This window comes from Pleurodeles waltl, chromosome 1_2 (assembly GCF_031143425.1).
Source record: "Pleurodeles waltl isolate 20211129_DDA chromosome 1_2, aPleWal1.hap1.20221129, whole genome shotgun sequence".
Classification (NCBI taxonomy): Eukaryota; Metazoa; Chordata; class Amphibia; order Caudata; family Salamandridae; genus Pleurodeles; species Pleurodeles waltl.
Window position 1 is genome coordinate 342706636 of NC_090437.1, and position 20198 is coordinate 342726833.

Consider the following 20198-nt stretch of genomic DNA (forward strand, 5'->3'; position numbering starts at 1 on the left):
TATTCCCATACCATGACCCTTGATCCTGGAGCCACAAAAAGACTTAACAGGATGTGAGCATCTCCTAGCGGCAAAACACACACACACATATATTGATTAATACACTGTATAACCTTAATTTGGAGAACCACTTAAGCAATTCAAGTGTTTCTTAGAAAATCTTGTTTTCTAATCACAATTATAGTACTCGTCAAAGAGATCGGGCACTGAGAAGCTCATTCATTCTTCCCTGCTGAACTCTACCCTATGAGCTTCACATCATGTACTGGCCAGCCACTCAATATACTGTTTCGATTAACAGTTGTTAATCTTAGGACTATATGTTCTCATTTGAATTGATTCAGCTCCTGCATGGACTATCAGAGGTAAGCTTGCCACTTGTGATAGTTTGCAAAACAGTCATACCTGGCTCACTGAGCACAGGTGAGAGAGAAATAACAGGTGATGCCTGTAAAACAAATAAAGGATGAGGTTGAAACTGTAAAACTGGAAACACCTGCCATACAATAGTAGATTTTCTTGGGATTACGTCAACTCTCTCCCAGTGAAAGCACAGAACACAATCTGAGACTATTGCCTTTCAAGGCACCCAGCCATTTTGGGACTCCTTTTCCGCTCCATGAGGTTTGTGTACACATTGAAACATCGACGAGTACAATGCTTCAACATGTAAACCATTAGGATACTCTAACCTTAGGAATGTTTTCACCTAGCCCAGCAGTTTCACCAAATTACAGCACCTCAAACCAGTGATCATATCCGCTTGACACAGCACAAGAACACTTGGAAAAAAGGAAAACATGACTATGAAAGACCTAGGACTATGACGTGGATGGTTGTCACAAGCTAGTGCGATACAAACTAATAAAATAATAAAGAAAACAAAGTCGAAGTTCACGGTTGTCTGTGAAGACAGTCACTTCAAATGGTTGTCTTAGTGTTGTCTTGTCACAGAGCAGTCCAGAGGTGTGCTTGTTCCATCAGGCAGCCTATCTTCTTCCACCAGAGTATATTTAGACCATTTATGATAATGAATTCAGGTTTAAAGAACAAGTTACTTACCTTCGGTACCGCTTTTTCTGGTGAATACAATAGCTACCTGTGGATTCCTCACCTTATGAATTCACCCTTGCGGCAGCATCCGACGGAAAATCTTCTTCCCAGCTCTCCACATCGACAAGGACTTCACAATTGCACAGCTCCATGCAACTCTGTCGGACGTCACTGTGCCAATATGAGGTCCTCGCTGGCATGCTGACGTCAGTTTCACCCATTTTTTACGTGCCTTTGAGGCGAACAGGTGAGAACAGACTCCACAATAACTCCAATAGATACATATATACATAAAACCTCCAAGATGCAACATAACAAAAACCATCATTTATGTATACAGGAAAAATATCAATATATACATACATCTATACAATCACATATCCTAGTGCAATCAGACAGGCAACGGGGAGGCAGGTGGGACTGTGAGGAATCCACAGGTAGCTATTGTATCCACCAGAAAATGCGTTACCGAAGGTAAGTAACTTGTTCTTCTGACGGATACAACTACCTGTGGATTCCTCACCTTATGAATAGAGTCCCAAAGGAGTACCGCACTCAGAGGTGGGTGCCTGCCAGATTACACCAAGAAATCCTGCAACACAGATCGTGCAAAATGGCCGTCCCTTCCAACCTCAGAGTGCAAGCAGTAATGCTTTGCGTAGGGACGCCCAAGTTGCTGCCTTGCAAATATCCACCACTGGAACCCCCCTTTCCCAGGGCCGAAGTAGCAGACTTAGCCCTGGTGGAGTGGGCTCTGATACCCTCAGGGGGAACCTTTTTCACCAACGAGTAGCAGATCTTGATACAAAGAATGACCCACCTGGAGATTGTTCTTTTATGGATTGCTCTGCCCTTCCTCTATCCAATATTCCTCACGAACAGCTGATCTTCCAGGCGAAAGTCTTTCATCCTTTCAATGTAAAAATGAAGCGCCCTTTTGAGGTCCAAACGGTAGAGCCTTTCTTCCTCCTCCAAGGGGTGAGGAGGAGGGTAGAAAAATGGAAGGGTAATGGTCTGCCCTATATGAAAAAGAGTGACAACTTTTGGCAGGAAAGCCGCCCTGGTTTTCAACACCACTTTATCTGGAAAAAACAAGGTAAAGGGGGGTTTAACAGAAAGAGCTTGAAGCTCACTAACCTGCCTAGCCGAGGTTATGGCAACGAGAAAAACTGTTTAAAGCACTAAAAACCTTAACGGGCAAGAGTGCCTGGGCTCAAAAGATGCCCCATTAAAAAGGTTAAAACAATATTTAGGTCCCACTGAGGCACATGAAAAGGAGTAGGAGGAAACTTATTAAGTAAACCCTTAAGAAACCTAACCACAATAGGTGATTTAAACAATGAGGACTGATCTGGGAGGCAAAGAAAGGCTGACAAAGCAGCTAAATAACCCTTAACTGTAGCCACTGCACAACCCTTCTTTGCTAAATCCAAAGCAAATAATAAAAATATCAGAAAGGTGGGCCTTCAAAAGATCAATTTGTCTTTCTCCACACCAAGCCTCGAATTTTGCCCAAGTACCAGCATAAATGGTCTTGGTTGAGTGTCGCCTGGCTGATAAAATAACATCCACTACATTTGGTAGGAGAGAAAAGTAACTCAGGTTGCCCCGTTCAATCTCCAGGCATGAATGTGCAGGCTCAGAAGGTGGGGGTGTAGAACCTGCCCCTACGACTGCGAGAGGAGGTCAGCCCTGAGAGGGAGACGGAGTGGAGGGCACCGCGAGAGTTGGAGAAAGTCCGTGTACCACACCCTTCTTGGCCAATCTGGGGCGATTAAAATGACCTGAGCCCGATCTTGGCGAATCTTCCTCAGAACCCGAGGAATCAAGGGAATGGAGGGGAAACGCGTAAAGCAAATGGTTGCACCAAGAGATCTAAAATGCATCCCTCAAAGCTCCTTGCGCCGGATACTGGAGGCTGCAGAATGACGGGCAGTGCGGGTTCTCCTGAGTGGCAATCTCCTGAGTGGCAAACAGATCTATCACTGGAGAACCCCACATCTGAAAGATGTGTTGAACCAGATCCAGATGGAGACCCCACTCGTGATTGACCGAAAAATGTCGACTGAGAGTGTCCGCACGTATGTTGAGCACTCCGGCCAGATGATTCGCTATCAAGCAAATCTGATGGTCCTGAAGCCAGGACCAGAGACGCAGAGCTTCTCTGCAGAGAAGATACGCCCCTACTCCTCCCTGCTTGTTTATATACCACATCACGGTAGTTTTGTTCGTCAGGACCTGAACTGACTGACCGCAAAGGGAGGGGAGGAAGGCCTTGAGAGCCAAACGTATTGCCTGAAATTCTAACAGATTTATATGAAAAGTCTGTTCCACTGGAGACCAGCGACCCTTGATCTCCAGGTCCCCCAGATGAGCTCCCCACCCTAGAGTGGAAGCATTCGTCATGACCGTGGCCACCGAAGGTTGCAGTGAAAACGGCCTTCCTTGAGAAAGGTTGCCGTCCACAGCCCACCATCGTAACTCCGCTACCGCGTCTCTGGAGATCGTTATCGACTCCTCGAGATCCCCTTTGTGTTGAAACCACTGCCTGCTGAGACACCATTGGAGAGCTCTCATGTGCCAACATGCATGAGTGACCAACAGAATGCAAGAAGCAAACAGACCGAGCAGGCGTAAGACCTTGAGGACTGGAACAACCGCTCCATTTTGAAAACATTAGAATCAACGCCTGAATGTCCTGACCCCGCTGATGCGGAGGATAGGCCCGATTCAATGTTGTATCCAGTACTGGCCCTATGAACAGGAGGCGTTGAGTGGGCTCCAGGTGAGATTTGGGTACATTTATTGAAAAACCAGCCTGAACAACAACTGAGTTGTCATCTGCAAGTGACGAAACACAAGCTCTGGAGACTTGGCTTTAATCAACCAATCGTCCAGGTAAGGGAATACCAATATCCCCTTCCTTCTGAGACTTGCTGCCACCACTGCCATCACCTTTGTGAAGACTCGAGGTGCTGAAGTAAGACCAAATGGAAGGACCGCAAACTGGGAGTTTTGTGACCCCACCACAAACCGGAGATACTTCCTGTGCGACTTGAGTATAGGGATATGAAAGTAAGCATCCTGCAAGTTGACAGACACCATCCAATCCTCTTTGTTCAATGCCAGAAGTACCTGTGCCAGAGTCAGCATCTTGAATTTTTCCTGTTTGAGGAACCAATTCAAAATCCTCAGGTCTAGGATTGGTCTCAAACGACTGTCCTTCTTGGGGGATCAGGAAGTATCTTGAATAACAACCCTGACCCCTTTCCTGCTCTGGAACCAACTCCACCGCACCTTTTGACAATAGGATCTGAACCTCCTGCTGTAACAGGAGATGGTCTTCTGAACAAAAGGAGGGACGGGGAGGGATGGGAGGAGGAAACTCCTGAAAAGGGAGAGCATATCCTTTTCTCACAATGTTTAGAACCCATGAGTCTGATGTAACTAACTCCCACTTGTGGAGAAAAAGACGTAATCTTCCCACTACAGGAGAAGTATAGTTGATAAAGGGGAGAAAACTAGGGCTGTTTCCCTTGCTGTTGTCCCCCAGAGGAAGAGGATGATGCAGGGTGCTGCTAGGTGGCCCCTCTTGTCCTAACTCTCCCCCGCCCTTTAAAGGATTGATATGGAAGGCTGGTAGGCTGCTGGACCGAGGACTGGGGTCTCCCATGATAAACGGCTCCACGCCCAAACCCCCTGAACCTCCGAAAGGACCTGAAAGGGGTAGAGGAGGAGGCTTGCAGACCCAAGGAATTGGCCGTGGCCCGGCTATCTTTAAAGCGCTCTAGGGCAGAGTCCGCTTTATCGCCAAAAGCTTTTCCCCATCAAAGGGCAAATCCAACAAAGTGGTCTGTACATCTGAAGAAAACCCAGAGGACCTCAACCAAGCATGCCTCCTGGTAGCAATAGATGTACCCATTGCCCTGGCCATCGAGTCCAAACCAGACTGGATTATTTGTTTTGCTGCAGCCTGCGCATCAGATAGGAGTTCACCAAATGGTCTCTGTACATCCTGTGGCAGGTCAGGAACCATGGTCTTTGCGGAGTCCATGAGGACGTGGACAATGTAAGTCTTAACTTCCGCAGCAGGCAATGGAAGTTCTAAAAAGTCAGCTGCCTTCCTAATTACTGTGTGAAAAGAAGCTGCCTTCTCCGTGAACTCCCCCGGTGAAGACAAGACCCATTCCGGGGAAGTGACCAGCCCACTGGCCGAATCCAGCCCTTGATATTCTCCCAAGGGCTCCACAATCTCCCCCTCCTGCAAAAACTGCCTTTGATACGCTTCCTCCTCTAAGAGTCGTAAGGCCTTCCTGCGTGACCTCCGTCGAGCCTCCAACCTCGGCGTCGACATAGAATTGGCTGACATCGAAGACACCGGCTTCAGTATCTGACACGGAACAGAAGAGGAAGGTTGAGTCTGATAGAATCCATGACTCTGATCCGGCACAGATCCTAATGGCGCCAAGGATGCGTGTGGCTCCACCATCTGCGCCGGCTGATGAGGTGATGAAATCGGCGCCATAGACCTGGAAGGCGATGTCATGGGAACCACAGGGCCTCGAGGCGACATCAGCGGCGCCGGTCCGGTACCCTCAGCCGGATAGAACGGCATAAACGGTGCTGCCTTGTATGGAGAAGGGGAGCCCAACGAAAATGCCAATGGCCCTGTGGGACCAGCCGGTGCACCAGCAGGGGCTATCGCATTGAACATGGAGAACATGGCATTCAAAAATGCCGCCGGATCCGCGCCCGGAGCAGGGAAGGCAGGATACCGCTGGTCTCCCTGTTGCACCTGTGCTTGCTGAACACTGGACTCCTGAGCAGCAGGTGAAAATCGAGGGCTATCCAGAGGTGCCACAACCTCAAAGATAGATGGTGCCGGAGAAGCCTCAGGGCTCTGGGGTTGAGGAGTCACCGTCAGACTCACCTCCCACGTCGCCGACGAGCTGGAGACCTTGATCATAATCAGCTCCGAGCCGAATGACGCCAAGAGTCATGACGATGCCGTTTCTTATGCTTCTTCGAAGAAGCATGAGAAGAGGGTCTACGATGGCTCTTATGACCCTTCTTCGCCTTGGCCAAAAAGAGTTTGGCCTCCCTTTCCTTCAAAGCCTTTGGATTCATGCTCTGGCAAGAGACACACTCCTCGACATCATGCTCAGAGCTAGGACACCAAAGACAATCGTCATGAGGGTCAGTGACCGACATACGACACCCGCACTCTCTCCATGGCTTGCAACCAGACTTCCTAAGAGGAGACATTGTAACTAAAAAGTGAGATAGCAACAAGATGGAACACCTCCAACAGAAGCGAGAGCTAGGAGAAAACCGTTAGCGTCGAAGGCACGGAAAAAAGGGAACTGACAACAGCACGCCGGCGAGGACCTCTTATTGGCACGGTGACGTCAGACGCAGTCGCGTGGAACCCTGCAACTGTGACGTCCTCGTCGACATGGAGAGCTGGGAAGAAGATTTTCCGTTGGATGCTGGCGCAAGGGTGAATTCGTAAGGTGAGGAATCCACAGGTAGTTGTATCCATCAGCAATCAAATATTTATAATGGGTTTCCTTAGGCTGAATATGATGTGATTTCAGACAGTGTAAACCATTTCCTAAATTAAAATTTCAGTTTCAGGAGAGCACCATACTATGACGATCGATCGTTCCTGGTAAATTGATTCTCCACTTTTTACAATTTTTTTAGTAGGAGTCTAAACTCCTTTAGTGCTTTTTCGTTTCTTCTACCAAATGGATCATTTATCACCTTAGAGTTGACTTCTATGCGTTCCTACAAGATAGAATGTTATCTAACTCGGTTTGTTGACCTCCCTTGTTGCTTGATGAAAGACTTTTGTTAGACGGGAATGCTCCTGTCATTTGGTGTAGGGCCACAAACACTCATAATATTTACTATTTGATTCACTTTCATTGGCGGTCAGTTCCTAAATACATTTTAATTAAAGTGCCGTGTCCCAGCCACACAGTCATATACGGTCTCCCTCCTCATATATTCATTTACGAGATCTGTTTTTCCCCTATATAACCGTCTAGCTTCAGGAAAGCCAGGTTGGGCGGTCATTTCTTCGCAGCAGTGGTAACTTCTAAGACATGGAATATCAGGCCATTTAACTTCGAGAAGAAAATACTTTAATCGGCCTCTGAAAGCGATTTGAAACACACCTATTTAATACTGCCTGCTAAGACGGCAGTGTTCCCAGCTCTAGCTCAGCACCAGGACACCCCTTTTTGGGGTAATAGCACACTCTATAAAACTTTCAATGAATAATATTCATCATGGAGGCAACATCATTAACTTATTTAAGTTTGCTTTAGATATACTTTGGTGACCGACAGTACTAACAAAAAGCAAGAGTGAAGTCGGGGACTAGAAAGGAAGAAGCTGCTGAAATGAGAACTGAATGGCTGCCTAGGCCTGGCATTTCTAATCAAACTATGGCAACGTTAACATGAAAACCTTATCCGAGTCGGTGCAAGAAAAAGCTACATTAGCAACGAAACTTTATTCTACTCATTTTAATACACTGTTTTTTTTTTTTTTTTTAACATTACTCCAACATATTATTTTGTGTCCTGTTGCATTTTACTTTTAAAAAGTATCTCACTATACCTTCAGTTTAGATTGCAGCTGCTTCACTTCCAAATCAAGGGTCCTTGAAGGAGTGTCAGGAATGGTCTGCGGCTGATCAGGGGTTGCAAGGCATAGCACTTCAGTAGAAACTTTAACCTGAGCAAGCTGTTCTCTTAGCTGGTCTAATGCCTTTTCCATGTCTTCTTTCTCACGCTGGACTGCGGCAAGGTCACAGGTCAGTTTCTGATGCCCAGACAAAAGAAACACAATGATAAATGCAGGTAATCAACGTGAAAGAAAAGGAGCCAATCTCAAATAAAAATGTGTCCTAAGATTTGTGTCAATAGTTTAGCACTCGTAAAGCAATTTGTTTAGTCTCTTCGTTTCCACGATTGTCCCATTATCCTTATACAAAGCAGATGCAGAAAAATACTAATGTTATTACTGAAGCATCATAGTCTAGGCAAATCTACCTTAACTTCAGCAAACAATGAAACATTTGCCTAAAACACTATGAATGCCAACAAGCATTATGCATCAAGACAACTTACAAGTATTACCACTCCATGTCGCTCTTCTTCCCCCATACTTAAAAAAGTGAATAGGTTCCACCCCCAAAGTCGATTAATTTGGTTCTAGAGCAACTCATTCTCAAAATTCTACTCTTCCCACCTACTATGGGTACTATGAAAAGAGTCTGGAATCCCAGAATCCTCCTGCATATCCTGTCTTCAACAGGAGACTGGAACTTTGAGTGGAGGTATTGCTTGAAATTCGGCATTCTGTCTGTCCTCAAAAAGTCCTGCTTTCTTCCGAGTTAATTTGCAGACAAAGCATAGGGCATGCACAACAATACATTGAGTATATTGGGGTAGATCATCACTTCTATTTATTGCTGAAAAGCAAGAATAGAGTTTCCCACAACACCTGGTTGGTGCGGAACTCTGTCACACACACCTATAGCACCTTAATATTGATTGACGATGACACTTTGGAAGATATGTCAATTCAAAATCAGCATTGGACGACAGTAAGTTGGCGTGCCTAAACATATTTCCAAAACAAGTTTAACAGCAGACAGGAGGATTCATGTAAGAACTCTGTGGAAGGAAACATCAATTAGTAAAACCTTTTTAATGGTCAAAGACACTATATTTTACTGCTGACGTTTAAGTAAGCCTCAACGAGCGTCATCTATCCAGAGTACACAAATACATGCCAGAAACACTGAAGTTCTCACTGTTATCAAACACACTGGGATATCCTGTTTTAGAGAGCCATGGTTTTCAGATTGTGACAGAAGTCAAAAATTGCAGACCATTGGGCCAGGAGATGTGCCACACTATTCCACTCTTTGCTGGCATCTTAGAGAATCATTGCTTTTCCTTTGAACAACTATGGAAACCTGGTGTCTGAAAGTGTGGGAGACAATGACGATGGCAAAAAAAAAAACACTGCTCTCAAGTACCTTTTTGACAGCCAGCTGTTCAGAACATAAGAAAAGGAGGTAGGGAAGTGATATGACTGTCAAGACTGAGTACACTTCAATATTTGACTAGGAGGCAGAGTAGAGAGTACAGAAGTACTCTGCACTGGTAGAAGTGTCCAATAAATACTTCCAATTGAATTTGTATTTTTGTAATGCATGCCCAGGTGTTTTAATCTTACCCGTAAGAGGGGTGCTGGGAGGGAAGTGGCATTACTGTGATTAAGAGTTAGAATCTAATTAAAATATACAAGGACAACTGGCATCCACTAACAGGGCTGAAAAACTGCTATGTATTAAATTATCCTAGAACACTGATGCAGGTTAGTAATAAAAAAACTACCACCCACCAATTATAAGTATCCCATCCATTCTAACTCCTTAATGCACCCTAACAACCATAAAATAGATTTCACCCTCAAAATAAAAAGCTACTGGAAACAAATGCTCAAACAGTTTACTCAAATTTGGAACCTAACACTGCAAAAAGTAAGGCAGGAAGGGTGCATTGATTGTGCAAGACAGAATATACAGGCTGGAAGACAAGGCAGACATTTGGAGAGCAAAGAGGAACATACAGGCAGCGCAGGGGATTTGTGAAGCTATTCAAAAAGTAAGCGTCACCTTGCACAGTTCAGGAATATGGGGCTAAGTAGATTGCATAGATTCAGACTGTGTCTGCGCAGAAGGCAAATTCAGCAAAATAGTGACAGGGAGGCAGATGTCAATACTGAGGGAAGGCAGGAAGGACACACTGGTAGCTCATGTAAACCTTTCCAGTCACACATGGTCAACCTCACTGTCGGGTGGCTTGCATGTAGTCTTCATTTCAGATTCAACTCCTTAAGTTGACATCTCCTTTCCGTGGTAACCTTTTCCACACTTTAACGCATGTATATGCTTTATGTGCATTTCTGATAGGCACTGATGCCCTGTAATCTGTATCTGTACAGCTAGTTACAGGGTCGTACAATTCAGAACACAATGCCATTGTTTTGTTTTCTTGCTGTGCTCATTAGGAGACACTTCATTTTAGCTAACCAAAATGAATGAGCTGCTCTGCGTCTATCTCACTGTGTGATAAGAAAGCTACTTTATAATATGTATAGCTTTCATGTGATGGCTCAGCTAGAGGAGCACAATCACGGATTATCACGGAACCTCAGCGAGTTATGACTGAGGTGCAGCCCTACTGACTCCGAACTCCATCTTGCCAAGTAGGATAACCTTGACTAGCTTTATAATACCTAACCCCAAGGTATGGGGGTTATGACTATTCCAACGGATATGGCAGTGGATACTCCTGTTATGCTCTCTTTGGTATAGTATTAGATACAGATAGGAGTTGGCAAACATTAACAACAATTACCATGGTTTAATTGTTCCTACTGTTTACCATTCTGACAATGATGATTACAGTAGTAGGTCTCATCTTTCTAATAATTGCAGCACATTTGTTTTATATAAGAATAAAATCATTTCAATAAATGTTTTGAAAATGCTTTTTGTATCTTTCTTGGGTTTACCTTGGGCATGCAAGAGTGACTAATGAAAGGGTTAGATGTGTCTCCACAGATTCCTTGGGAATCAGAATGTAATGTTCCAGGTCGCCACCAACATCTTTCCCTGGTCTGTTTGGGAGTTGGATGTGGTACTGTGAGCTACCTGAGATACAACAGCACTTACTGACTGTATATGTGGACAGAGTCTCTATATTGTGAAGTTTGTGTTGGTCTAACACACATTCCTGCTATATTTGTAGGAACTGTATAAGCCGGATGATGGAAGACAATGTTCAACAAAAAACTACACGTTTTCATCGTACTCTTCTTAGCTCAAATTCTCTTACTGATTCTCTCCTATATTGACTCATCCAGGATCTTGATGAAAGCAAATCATGGACTTCTCTATCATTCTTTTGTACAGTACTACATTTTACTCCTCAACTTCAATTATGAAGGAATGTTCTTTTCTGCCATTGTAGAGGTCATTTAATCGAAATGACATCATGAAAGGTCAAGAGTGTACACTGGAATATTTTTTTTACTAAGTCAATCATATCTGTGAGCTACGTTTTTGAATGCAAAAATATAGCTTCAGGCAGCAAGAAAACCACACAAAACAAAGTTTATTCACATCTACAGTACAGAAATCTCAGCTGATGTACTGAAACTGAAAAACCTGTCCAAAAAGCAGATTTATTTTCTTAAATTCTCACACTGAAATAATTCAGAGCAGACAAGTTTCCTGGTGCCAAAAGCAATGCTCTAATGGGACTGTTAAGGGGATTCATACACTGTCCCCCTTTAGGTTTTTATTGTTCCCATTAGAAACCATCCCTCCTCATTTTCATTTACACGGCATCAACACACACCAATATATTTAGGAAAGACTAGAAGATAGTGGCCTACTTTCATGCCACCATTAATGGTATGACTCATATGAACACAGCTCCTTATTTGTTACTGCTGAAAAGTTTATATATGGTCTTGGCTAGATGGCTGTTTCTGGTCAATCATATATGATTTCACCTACGTTCCTTTACTCTACTTACAGATTATGTCAAGTAAGCAAAAAGCACACAGGACATGTTTCTCACCAGGCACAGCTCAATAATGTACCACTTCCACAATATTTCATTAACTTCCCTATGCTTCTACAATATTTAACCATTAAATATACATGCAAAAAATAGTCACACGTCTTTCTGACAGTCCTCATCGAATCTGTGCTTTACCAATTATTCTCGTATATAGAATAACGTCACGCCCTGAGGTTCTCAACAAGCCTAGATAGATGTGATAGCAGGATTATACAAACTAGTGGATGTTCAACACAGGAATGCTAGCGGAGCTAAGGCCTCTATTTTATTTACGGTAGCGGGACGTCATGCAGCACTCTGAGAACTGGAGAGATGTCGCAATTCTATATTCACAGCATATCGCTTGAAACATATTTAATTTGCAGATTAGCTGTTAATAAAATTCATCTTTGTAATTAAGGAGCCGATTCTTGGTATCAATAAGGTGACAAGAACAATAACTTATCCCTTATTCTCTACAGCGTTCCATTTTTTTAGCTTTGGCTAAACACTACTTTTGACATTTGGAATACCTCATTTAATCAATTATTTTAAAAGTACAATAAGAAATATTACAGAGGAAGCAATAATGTGGACTTTGCTCCAGCCATCAGCGCTCACGTTTTTAATGCTTTGCTTGCATGGGCTGCCTATCAACCTACGGCACTTTGAGGCTAGCTAGCGTCCTATTTATGTTTCTCTTAGGTTTTGTGATAGACTACAGATGTGGCATAATGAGAGCCAGTTAATGCTCTTTGGTGTATTTACTTTGCAGATATGATGACGTTTTATATATTAATGTATGTTTTTTGTTTAGGGAGTGCTGGTTGTTTGGACAAGGTAGCCTAAATAGTGTTATTACCTAATGCTCTTAGTCATTCACTAGTCTTGCTATTCTGCCACAAATTACACGTTGGATTTACATGTTTTTCGTTCACAAAGAAAGGAAGTCCCCTTGTCAAAACTATTATGCACTATTTTGGTGTGTATGCCTTTTAAATGCAACACCTACAACGCAAACAAACTTCTTCAGTAACACTCTCATTGAAAGGTATAGTCTGATCAGGAAAGGGCCCTAAATCCTTCTTTCCCCATTGTTGTGGCCCACAGTTTACTGAAATTAGGGGTTTTCTATATGGGTGGGAGAAATTCCCTAAACTAATACCCAACACTTCACCTAGCAAAATGCTAGACCTAATGATTGTGTAATTGTTGTTGATGTTTCACTGGCAGCCACCAGTTCCAGTTGCTGGCATCTCCTGTTCTAAGTACGGAAGGAGGAATCCTACTTCTTTTGGCACAGGGACTCTTTCCATTGCTTACTTGATAGGCTTTCAGAGTGATCAATGTTTTTTCTCTCAATTCAATTCACCAGGTCAAGTTGTTAATTAGGTTTTTATAGGAGCTTGTGAGACAGTATGGTTCAATTTCAGGGGTGTAGTTTGGTCAGTAACACAGGGGGGCGGGGTTTGGAGGATTAGATTTCCAAACTCCTTGGTATGAATACATTACACAAGAGGAGGGGTCCATACGGAGCAGCAGTAAGGGAGAGGAGTGCAGATTGAAAAGGGTACGCATGGCTCAATATTGTGCAAAATAAGCATTCTTAAGACCTTTAAACAGTGACAAGGCAGCGAGAGAGTTTTTGTCGGTGTGTGTATGTAAAACTCCCAAGTGAAATCCGACAAACAACTCACCATACTTGACTTAAAGCACCTGTACCCAACTATTTACTATAGCCTTAGAACCCGCCGTAGCGGGCTCTACCGGCTATTAAAGGCCCGCTCCCGAGTTAAATGCCCGAGCCGAAGGCGAGGGCATTTAACAAGGGAAAGGGCCTTTAATAGCCGGTAGAGCCCGCTATGGCAGGTTCTAAGGCTATTAGAACATTCTGCCACTCAGGGCAGAATGTTCTCTTAAAAAAAACAAATTGCTCACGGAGCCCGGGGGATTAGAATCCCCTCGGGCTCCATGAGGCTTTGTTCACAGCTGCTGCTGTGAACAAAGCCCATTGGAATGTTGGCGCTGCGGGCTTTTACCGGCCAGTAAAAGCCCGCAGCACTCCATTGTTTTCAATGGAGCTGCCAACTTCCAATGTTCTAATACAGAATACATTTATTAGTAGGGCCTAACACCCCAAACGCTCCCCTGAAGCTCCATCCCTGTTCAATTTACAAAACCTATTCACCTTAATTGTTCTAAGAATTCAAGACTTTCCTGCACATTAGGCACGAAAAGACAACTTTATCTGGAATCCTAGAATGAAAACTTAAATTACATTATTAGTATTAGTCATATGTGACGTTTGTATGGCACTTTATTTCTTCATGCAGATCATAGTTCTTTTTGACTATCAATTTATTGCAGCCAATTTATTTCAAATGCATGTATATTCACACTAGACTGGTACGAGGCTGACACACTCATTAGGATTTCATCCTGTGAACCTCAGAGTTACCAGGAGCTCAAAGGCTTAAACTGGAGACTTGCATTGCCTCGACTTATGTTCCGAGAATGAAGGCATATAGCAACACTAAGAAAGCAAGCAGTTTTAAAGACCCATGTTAAAGCGTGTGAGAGTAGCAAATATTTGAAATGTGTTTGCTTTCGACTTACAGAATGTAACATCGCTGTCTGCAAGGAACCCTTTAATAATAAATGACATTTAGGATATCCGATGCGGGCTGTTACTACATATGCTGTGACAAAGTGTTACACTTCCAAGCCCCACAAACGACCTGGAACAGCAAACGGGTGTCATCCAGAAAAAAATATAGAGGGCACATGCGACTTAAAGAAACAAATTTCACTAGCATGCGTCAGAAGACGCCAACCATTACTCAACTTATGGAGCCCAGCTTTTAAGGCTCTTTCAATAAAAAAAACTCATAGGTACCAATTAAGTGAAGTAGCTTCAGCAGTTTTAGCCCTTCTCAGAACTTAGATGACGTGATGCAGTAAGCACAACGGTATATGTTGGATCAAGATCGTGCCAAATCACTGTTCTAGTGCAGTGCTCGATCACACTGCACTAAGACAAAAATATTTTTTATATATATATATACGTATTAATTACCTTGTGCCAGTCGCCAGTAGGTAGTAACAGTTAGGACCATGTTTCGATAGAAAAAGCGTTTTGTTTTTTACTTGCCTTTGGCACCGTTTGAGGAATCTTCATTTTGTGAGCCTCTGTGCATCTCCCCTGTGTCCTGATACAGCCAGTGTTCAAGGATTGCAAAAATACCTAGGTAAGGAGCCCTGAGATTTTTCTGGGTAAATAGTATTATTTGTTCAAAATTGTTTGTTTCAGCTACCTTTGTCTGTTTTACTGTGGACACTCTGTGTTTCAGGCAGCCTAGCCTCTTTTAAAGTGGTGTTTTTTTAAAATTTGTTTTTGCCATGACTGTGTGAATTGCCTTGCTAGTTTGTGGGCCACTACCCCTCCCCCCCTTTTTTTTCTTCTAAGTAAAAAGGCTACATACATCTTCCAGAGTGTGTTTTTAGGAGACTGTTTTAATCTGTTTCTGTGATTTAAATTGTGCTTAAAAACTGTTTGGCCCCCTGTATTTTTGCCTTTAAAAAAGCCTGATTTTAGAGTGCACGCCCTCTTAAACAATCTATCCCTTACCTGGAAAGTAGACTCTGCTAGCTTGGAAGTGTGGATTCAGCCTGTCTGTATCCAAGGAGATTCTGAATAGAGCAGCAGTTGCCTTTCCCCCTGACCACACGGACTGGACTTAGCTCATTGGCTCCCTGAGTCCCTGCGGCACCTGAGACCCGCCCCCACACCTGCTCTGGCCCCTTAGGTTTGTGGAGGGAAGCCCAAGACAGCCACCTCCATTTTGTGTGCCTCTGTGCATCTCCCCTGTGTCCTGATACAGCCCAGTGTTCAAGGATTGCAAAAAGACCTAGGTAAGGAGCCCTGAGATTTTTCTGGGTAAATAGTATTATTTGTTCAAAAGTGTTTGTTTCAGCTACCTGTGTCTGTTTTACTGTGGACTCTGTGTTTCAGGCAGCCTGGCCTCTTTTAAAGTGGTGTTTTTTTAAAACTAGTTTTTGCCGTGACTGTGTGAATTGCCTTGCTAGTATGTGGCCCACCCCCCTCCCCACCCTTTTTTTCTCTTCTAAGTAAAAAGGCTACATACATCTTGCTGAGTGTGTTTTTAGGAGACTGTTTTAATCTGTTTCTGTGATTTAAATTGTGCTTAAAAACTGTCTGCCCCCCTGTATTTTTTCCTTTAAAAAAACCCGATTTTAGAGTGTGCACCCAGCACTATTCCAGTGTTACCTGGAAAGTAGACTCTGCTAGCTTGGAAGTGTGGATTCAGCCTGTCTGTATCCAATGAGATTCTGAATAGAGCAGCAGTTGCCTTTCCCCCTGACAACAGGGACTGGACTTCAGTTAACTTGCTCCTTATATAAGTTCCTATTGGTTGTTGCATATGTTGCATGCATGCATGTTATCTAACACTCAAGTTCCACTTACCAGCACAAACTCACATACAAATCCCTCACCAAAAACAACTATACCAATATCCCCTCTCACTATTCCACAAAAACAATAACGACCACAAACATCAGCACATTAAAGCAACACAAACTTACATTACACTTATCGTCATACCCACTCCCACCCTCAGGACTACACAAAGAATACAAATTCCATCCTATCTCCACCCCTACTTTCTCACTCTTCACAAACACCTACCACAAGCAACCCCAACCCAGCAACTTTCATTCACTCGCCTCTCCTCCATTGCACAATTTAGAGCCTTACATCATGATCCACATGCTCCTCCACCACCCCTAACCCATACTCTATCCAAACTAAACAAACACAAACAAAATAAAAAACATGCCACTCATAGCAACCTCGCATCCCCCTGTCTATTACATAATAAAACTACCCTACAAAAAACAGTACACTACTCATGGCTCTCTCAGCCACCAAGTCCACCACCCACGCACACAGACCTAACAAAATGCCTCCTTAACCTGCTGGAAGAGGAACACTATATTGAAAAGCAAGACTATTGTGAGCCTCAAACAGTTATCACAACTAGCAATACTCCTGCTTCAAGCTCACATTATACTACTTACCCTTCTCCTACATAAAACAACACTACCACTAACACACTGTGAGCGGGAGGTCGTGGATAAAGCAATCTAGACTGCGGTAGTCTGAACAAAAGGTCTTTTATTGAGATTAGAAGATGTAGTAGAAAACAGGTGAGTATTTGGTTGTGGGAATTGAGGGTGGGGATGTTCTTGAGGTTTGGTCTTCACTCTTTGTTTCTGTCTCCCTAGTTCACAGGTCGCTCCCGGGAAGTGCATGTGGAGAGAAGAGAAGATAGCGGTAAGTGTACATGCCACTGACCTCTGTTTAGTCTCTGTATTCTTTCCCCTTCCCTGACTCACTGGTCTTCTTATTATATTTCGATTGTTATAGATTAGTAGGTGTTGTATCCCTTCTGTCTCTCAGTGTTTCCACTCCTGTCCTTTCTGTCTTTCTTTTAGTGCTTAAACCGACGTGTGTGTGGGTTTGCTGGTCTCCGTATCGGTGACGATGCTCTATAGTGACTCGTGGTAAGTATTTTATTCGTCCCCCCCCCTTCTTTTGTACTTGTCCGCTTCTCAGTTCCAACCCCCTCCCCTTTTCCCCGTGCTTGTGCTTGTTATGGTTCCTCGTTTTGTCTTTCCCCTCCCGCCTTTCCGTGTTTTCCGACCCCCCTCCTTCCGCTCTCTGTCTCTCACTCGCACTCTTGTTCAGGGACGTAGTCCCACGCACCTGAATGGCCACGCTTCTCCTGAAGCGTGGCGGGATGCAGCCACTCGTCTTCCCGGTTGCCTGGAGCAGGTTCTCCTGACGCTCGTCTTCAGCTCCGGTGCTTGGAAGAGACCGCCGTCTCCGACTCTCTGGCGATATCCGCTCCTGGGTTCTCACATTCACCTCTCTGTTGCTGGGTGTTTCCTCCTGCACAAAAGGGATCACAGCTCCTCCCTGGTCTCCGGGTTTCTCCTCCAAAGCTCTGAACCCCGTGCAAGTATGCAGCGGCACTTTTGAACTTCCAGCGCTCCGCCACTGCCGATCCTTCCACCAATCCCGGGCAGGGAGCCTCAGAGCACCAGGGGCAGTGTCAGCACAAGCAGGAGCTGAGTGCGGGCGAGCAGGTTCCAGCCCGTCACACACACCTTTTCTAAACTGCCAGCTCATAATTGCTCGATCACTCTAAAAAAACAAGCACCACATCTACGACCTGCTCACAGACACACAACCTGACTTACTATTCATAACTGAATCCTGGTTGGGAGATGACATGGCACCAGTGTTGCACGAAGCCGTTCCTCCAGGCTATCAAACCATCACTCAAAACCGTATAGGCAAGAGAGCTATTATATTCAAACAGGCATTGAACCTAAGTAAAACAAACAACATCTCCATACAAGGTTGTGAAGCCCTCCTTACCAGATGCCACCCTACTCCAACTTCCTCCTGTAACTTTCTCCTCCTTTACAGACCTCCACCTAACAACTCCACATTCCCAGATGCTTTTCTAGACACAGTCTCAAACCTTATTACACTATACTCCAACCTATGCATTCTTGGTGATCTAAACATTTGGTTTGACAAACCCAATATGCCCCATCCAGAAGCTATCACCACTGGCCTAGTCGCATTGAACCTACATCAGATTGTACACAATCCCACACACATCGCTGGTCACATCCTAGATGTCATTTTTACTAAGCCTGAACTAGTTACTATTCATAGCATAATGCAATCACTTGGTCAGACCACCATATGATAACTTTCCAACATACAACTCCACAAATCAACACACCCCACAACTACTGACATACATACATACACCTATCGACCATGGAGCAAACTCAATTTGGATCACTTAGAAACACAACTAAGAGCAAACACAGATCTAGATACAATTAATTCTGTGCCAAAACTTTATGAGGGGCTACAGGAAGCTTTTGATATCCTAATACCACTCAGAAAAACTAAACACAACAAAAGAAAACCAACACCTTGGAGAAACACAGTGTAGGAAGTTGGCTCTGTATGTGCTATTTCAAAGTAAGGAATAGCATGCACAGAGTCCAAGGGTTCCCCTTAGAGGTAAGATAGTGGCAAAAAGAGATAATACTAATGCTCTATTTTGTGGTAGTGTGGTCGAGCAGTAGGCTTATCCGAGGAGTAGTGTTAAGCATTTGTTGTACATACACATAGACAATAAATGAGGTACACACACTCAGAGACAAATCCAGCCAATAGGTTTTTATATAGAAAAATATCTTTTCTTAGTTTATTTTAAGAACCACAGGTTCAAATTCTACATGTAATATCTCATTCGAAAGGTATTGCAGGTAAGTACTTTAGGAACTTCAAATCATCAAAATTGCATGTATACTTTTCAAGTTATTCACAAATAGCTGTTTTAAAAGTGGACACTTAGTGCAATTTTCACAGTTCCTAGGGGAGGTAAGTATTTGTTAGGTTAACCAGGTAAGTAAGACACTTACAGGGCTTAGTTCTTGGTCCAAGGTAGCCCACCGTTGGGGGTTCAGAGCAACCCCAAAGTCACCACACCAGCAGCTCAGGGCCGGTCAGGTGCGGAGTTCAAAGTGGTGCCCAAAACACATAGGCTAGACTGGAGAGAAGGGGGTGCCCCGGTTCCGGTCTGCTTGCAGGTAAGTACCCGCGTCTTCGGAGGGCAGACCAGGGGGGTTTTGTAGGGCACCGGGGGGGACACAGGTCCACACAGAAATTTCACCCTCAGCGGCGCGGGGGCGGCCGGGTGCAGTGTAGAAACAAGCGTCGGGTTCGCAATGTTAGTCTATGAGAGATCTCGGGATCTCTTCAGCGCTGCAGGCGGGCAAGGGGGGGATTCCTCGGGGAAACCTCCACTTGGGCAAGGGAGAGGGACTCCTGGGGGTCACTTCTCCAGTGAAAGTCCGGTCCTTCAGGTCCTGGGGGCTGCGGGTGCAGGGTCTCTCCCAGGCGTCGGGACTTTAGGTTCAAAGAGTCGCGGTCAGGGGAAGCCTCGGGATTCCCTCTGCAGGCGGCGCTGTGGGGGCTCAGGGGGGACAGGTTTTGGTACTCACAGTATCAGAGTAGTCCTGGGGTCCCTCCTGAGGTGTTGGATCGCCACCAGCCGAGTCGGGGTCGCCGGGTGCAGTGTTGCAAGTCTCACGCTTCTTGCGGGGAGCTTGCAGGGTTCTTTCAAAGCTGCTGGAAACAAAGTTGCAGCCTTTCTTGGAGCAGGTCCGCTGTCCTCGGGAGTTTCTTGTCTTTTCGAAGCAGGGGCAGTCCTCAGAGGATGTCGAGGTCGCTGGTCCCTTTGGAAGGCGTCGCTGGAGCAGGATCTTTGGAAGGCAGGAGACAGGCCGGTGAGTTTCTGGAGCCAAGGCAGTTGTCGTCTTCTGGTCTTCCTCTGCAGGGGTTTTCAGCTAGGCAGTCCTTCTTCTTGTAGT

At 44.5% G+C, this 20198-nt stretch overlaps 1 protein-coding gene across 1 annotated transcript in view; it reads right to left on the reverse strand.

Moving 5' to 3' along the window:
• CNTLN (centlein) overlaps positions 1 to 20198 on the reverse strand; it is a 1263565-nt gene that overhangs the window by 304695 nt on the left and 938672 nt on the right. The window contains exon 20 of the mRNA XM_069239496.1: positions 7684 to 7887. Coding sequence (XP_069095597.1) covers positions 7684 to 7887 — 204 coding nt within the window. The remainder of the gene's footprint in view (positions 1 to 7683; positions 7888 to 20198) is intronic.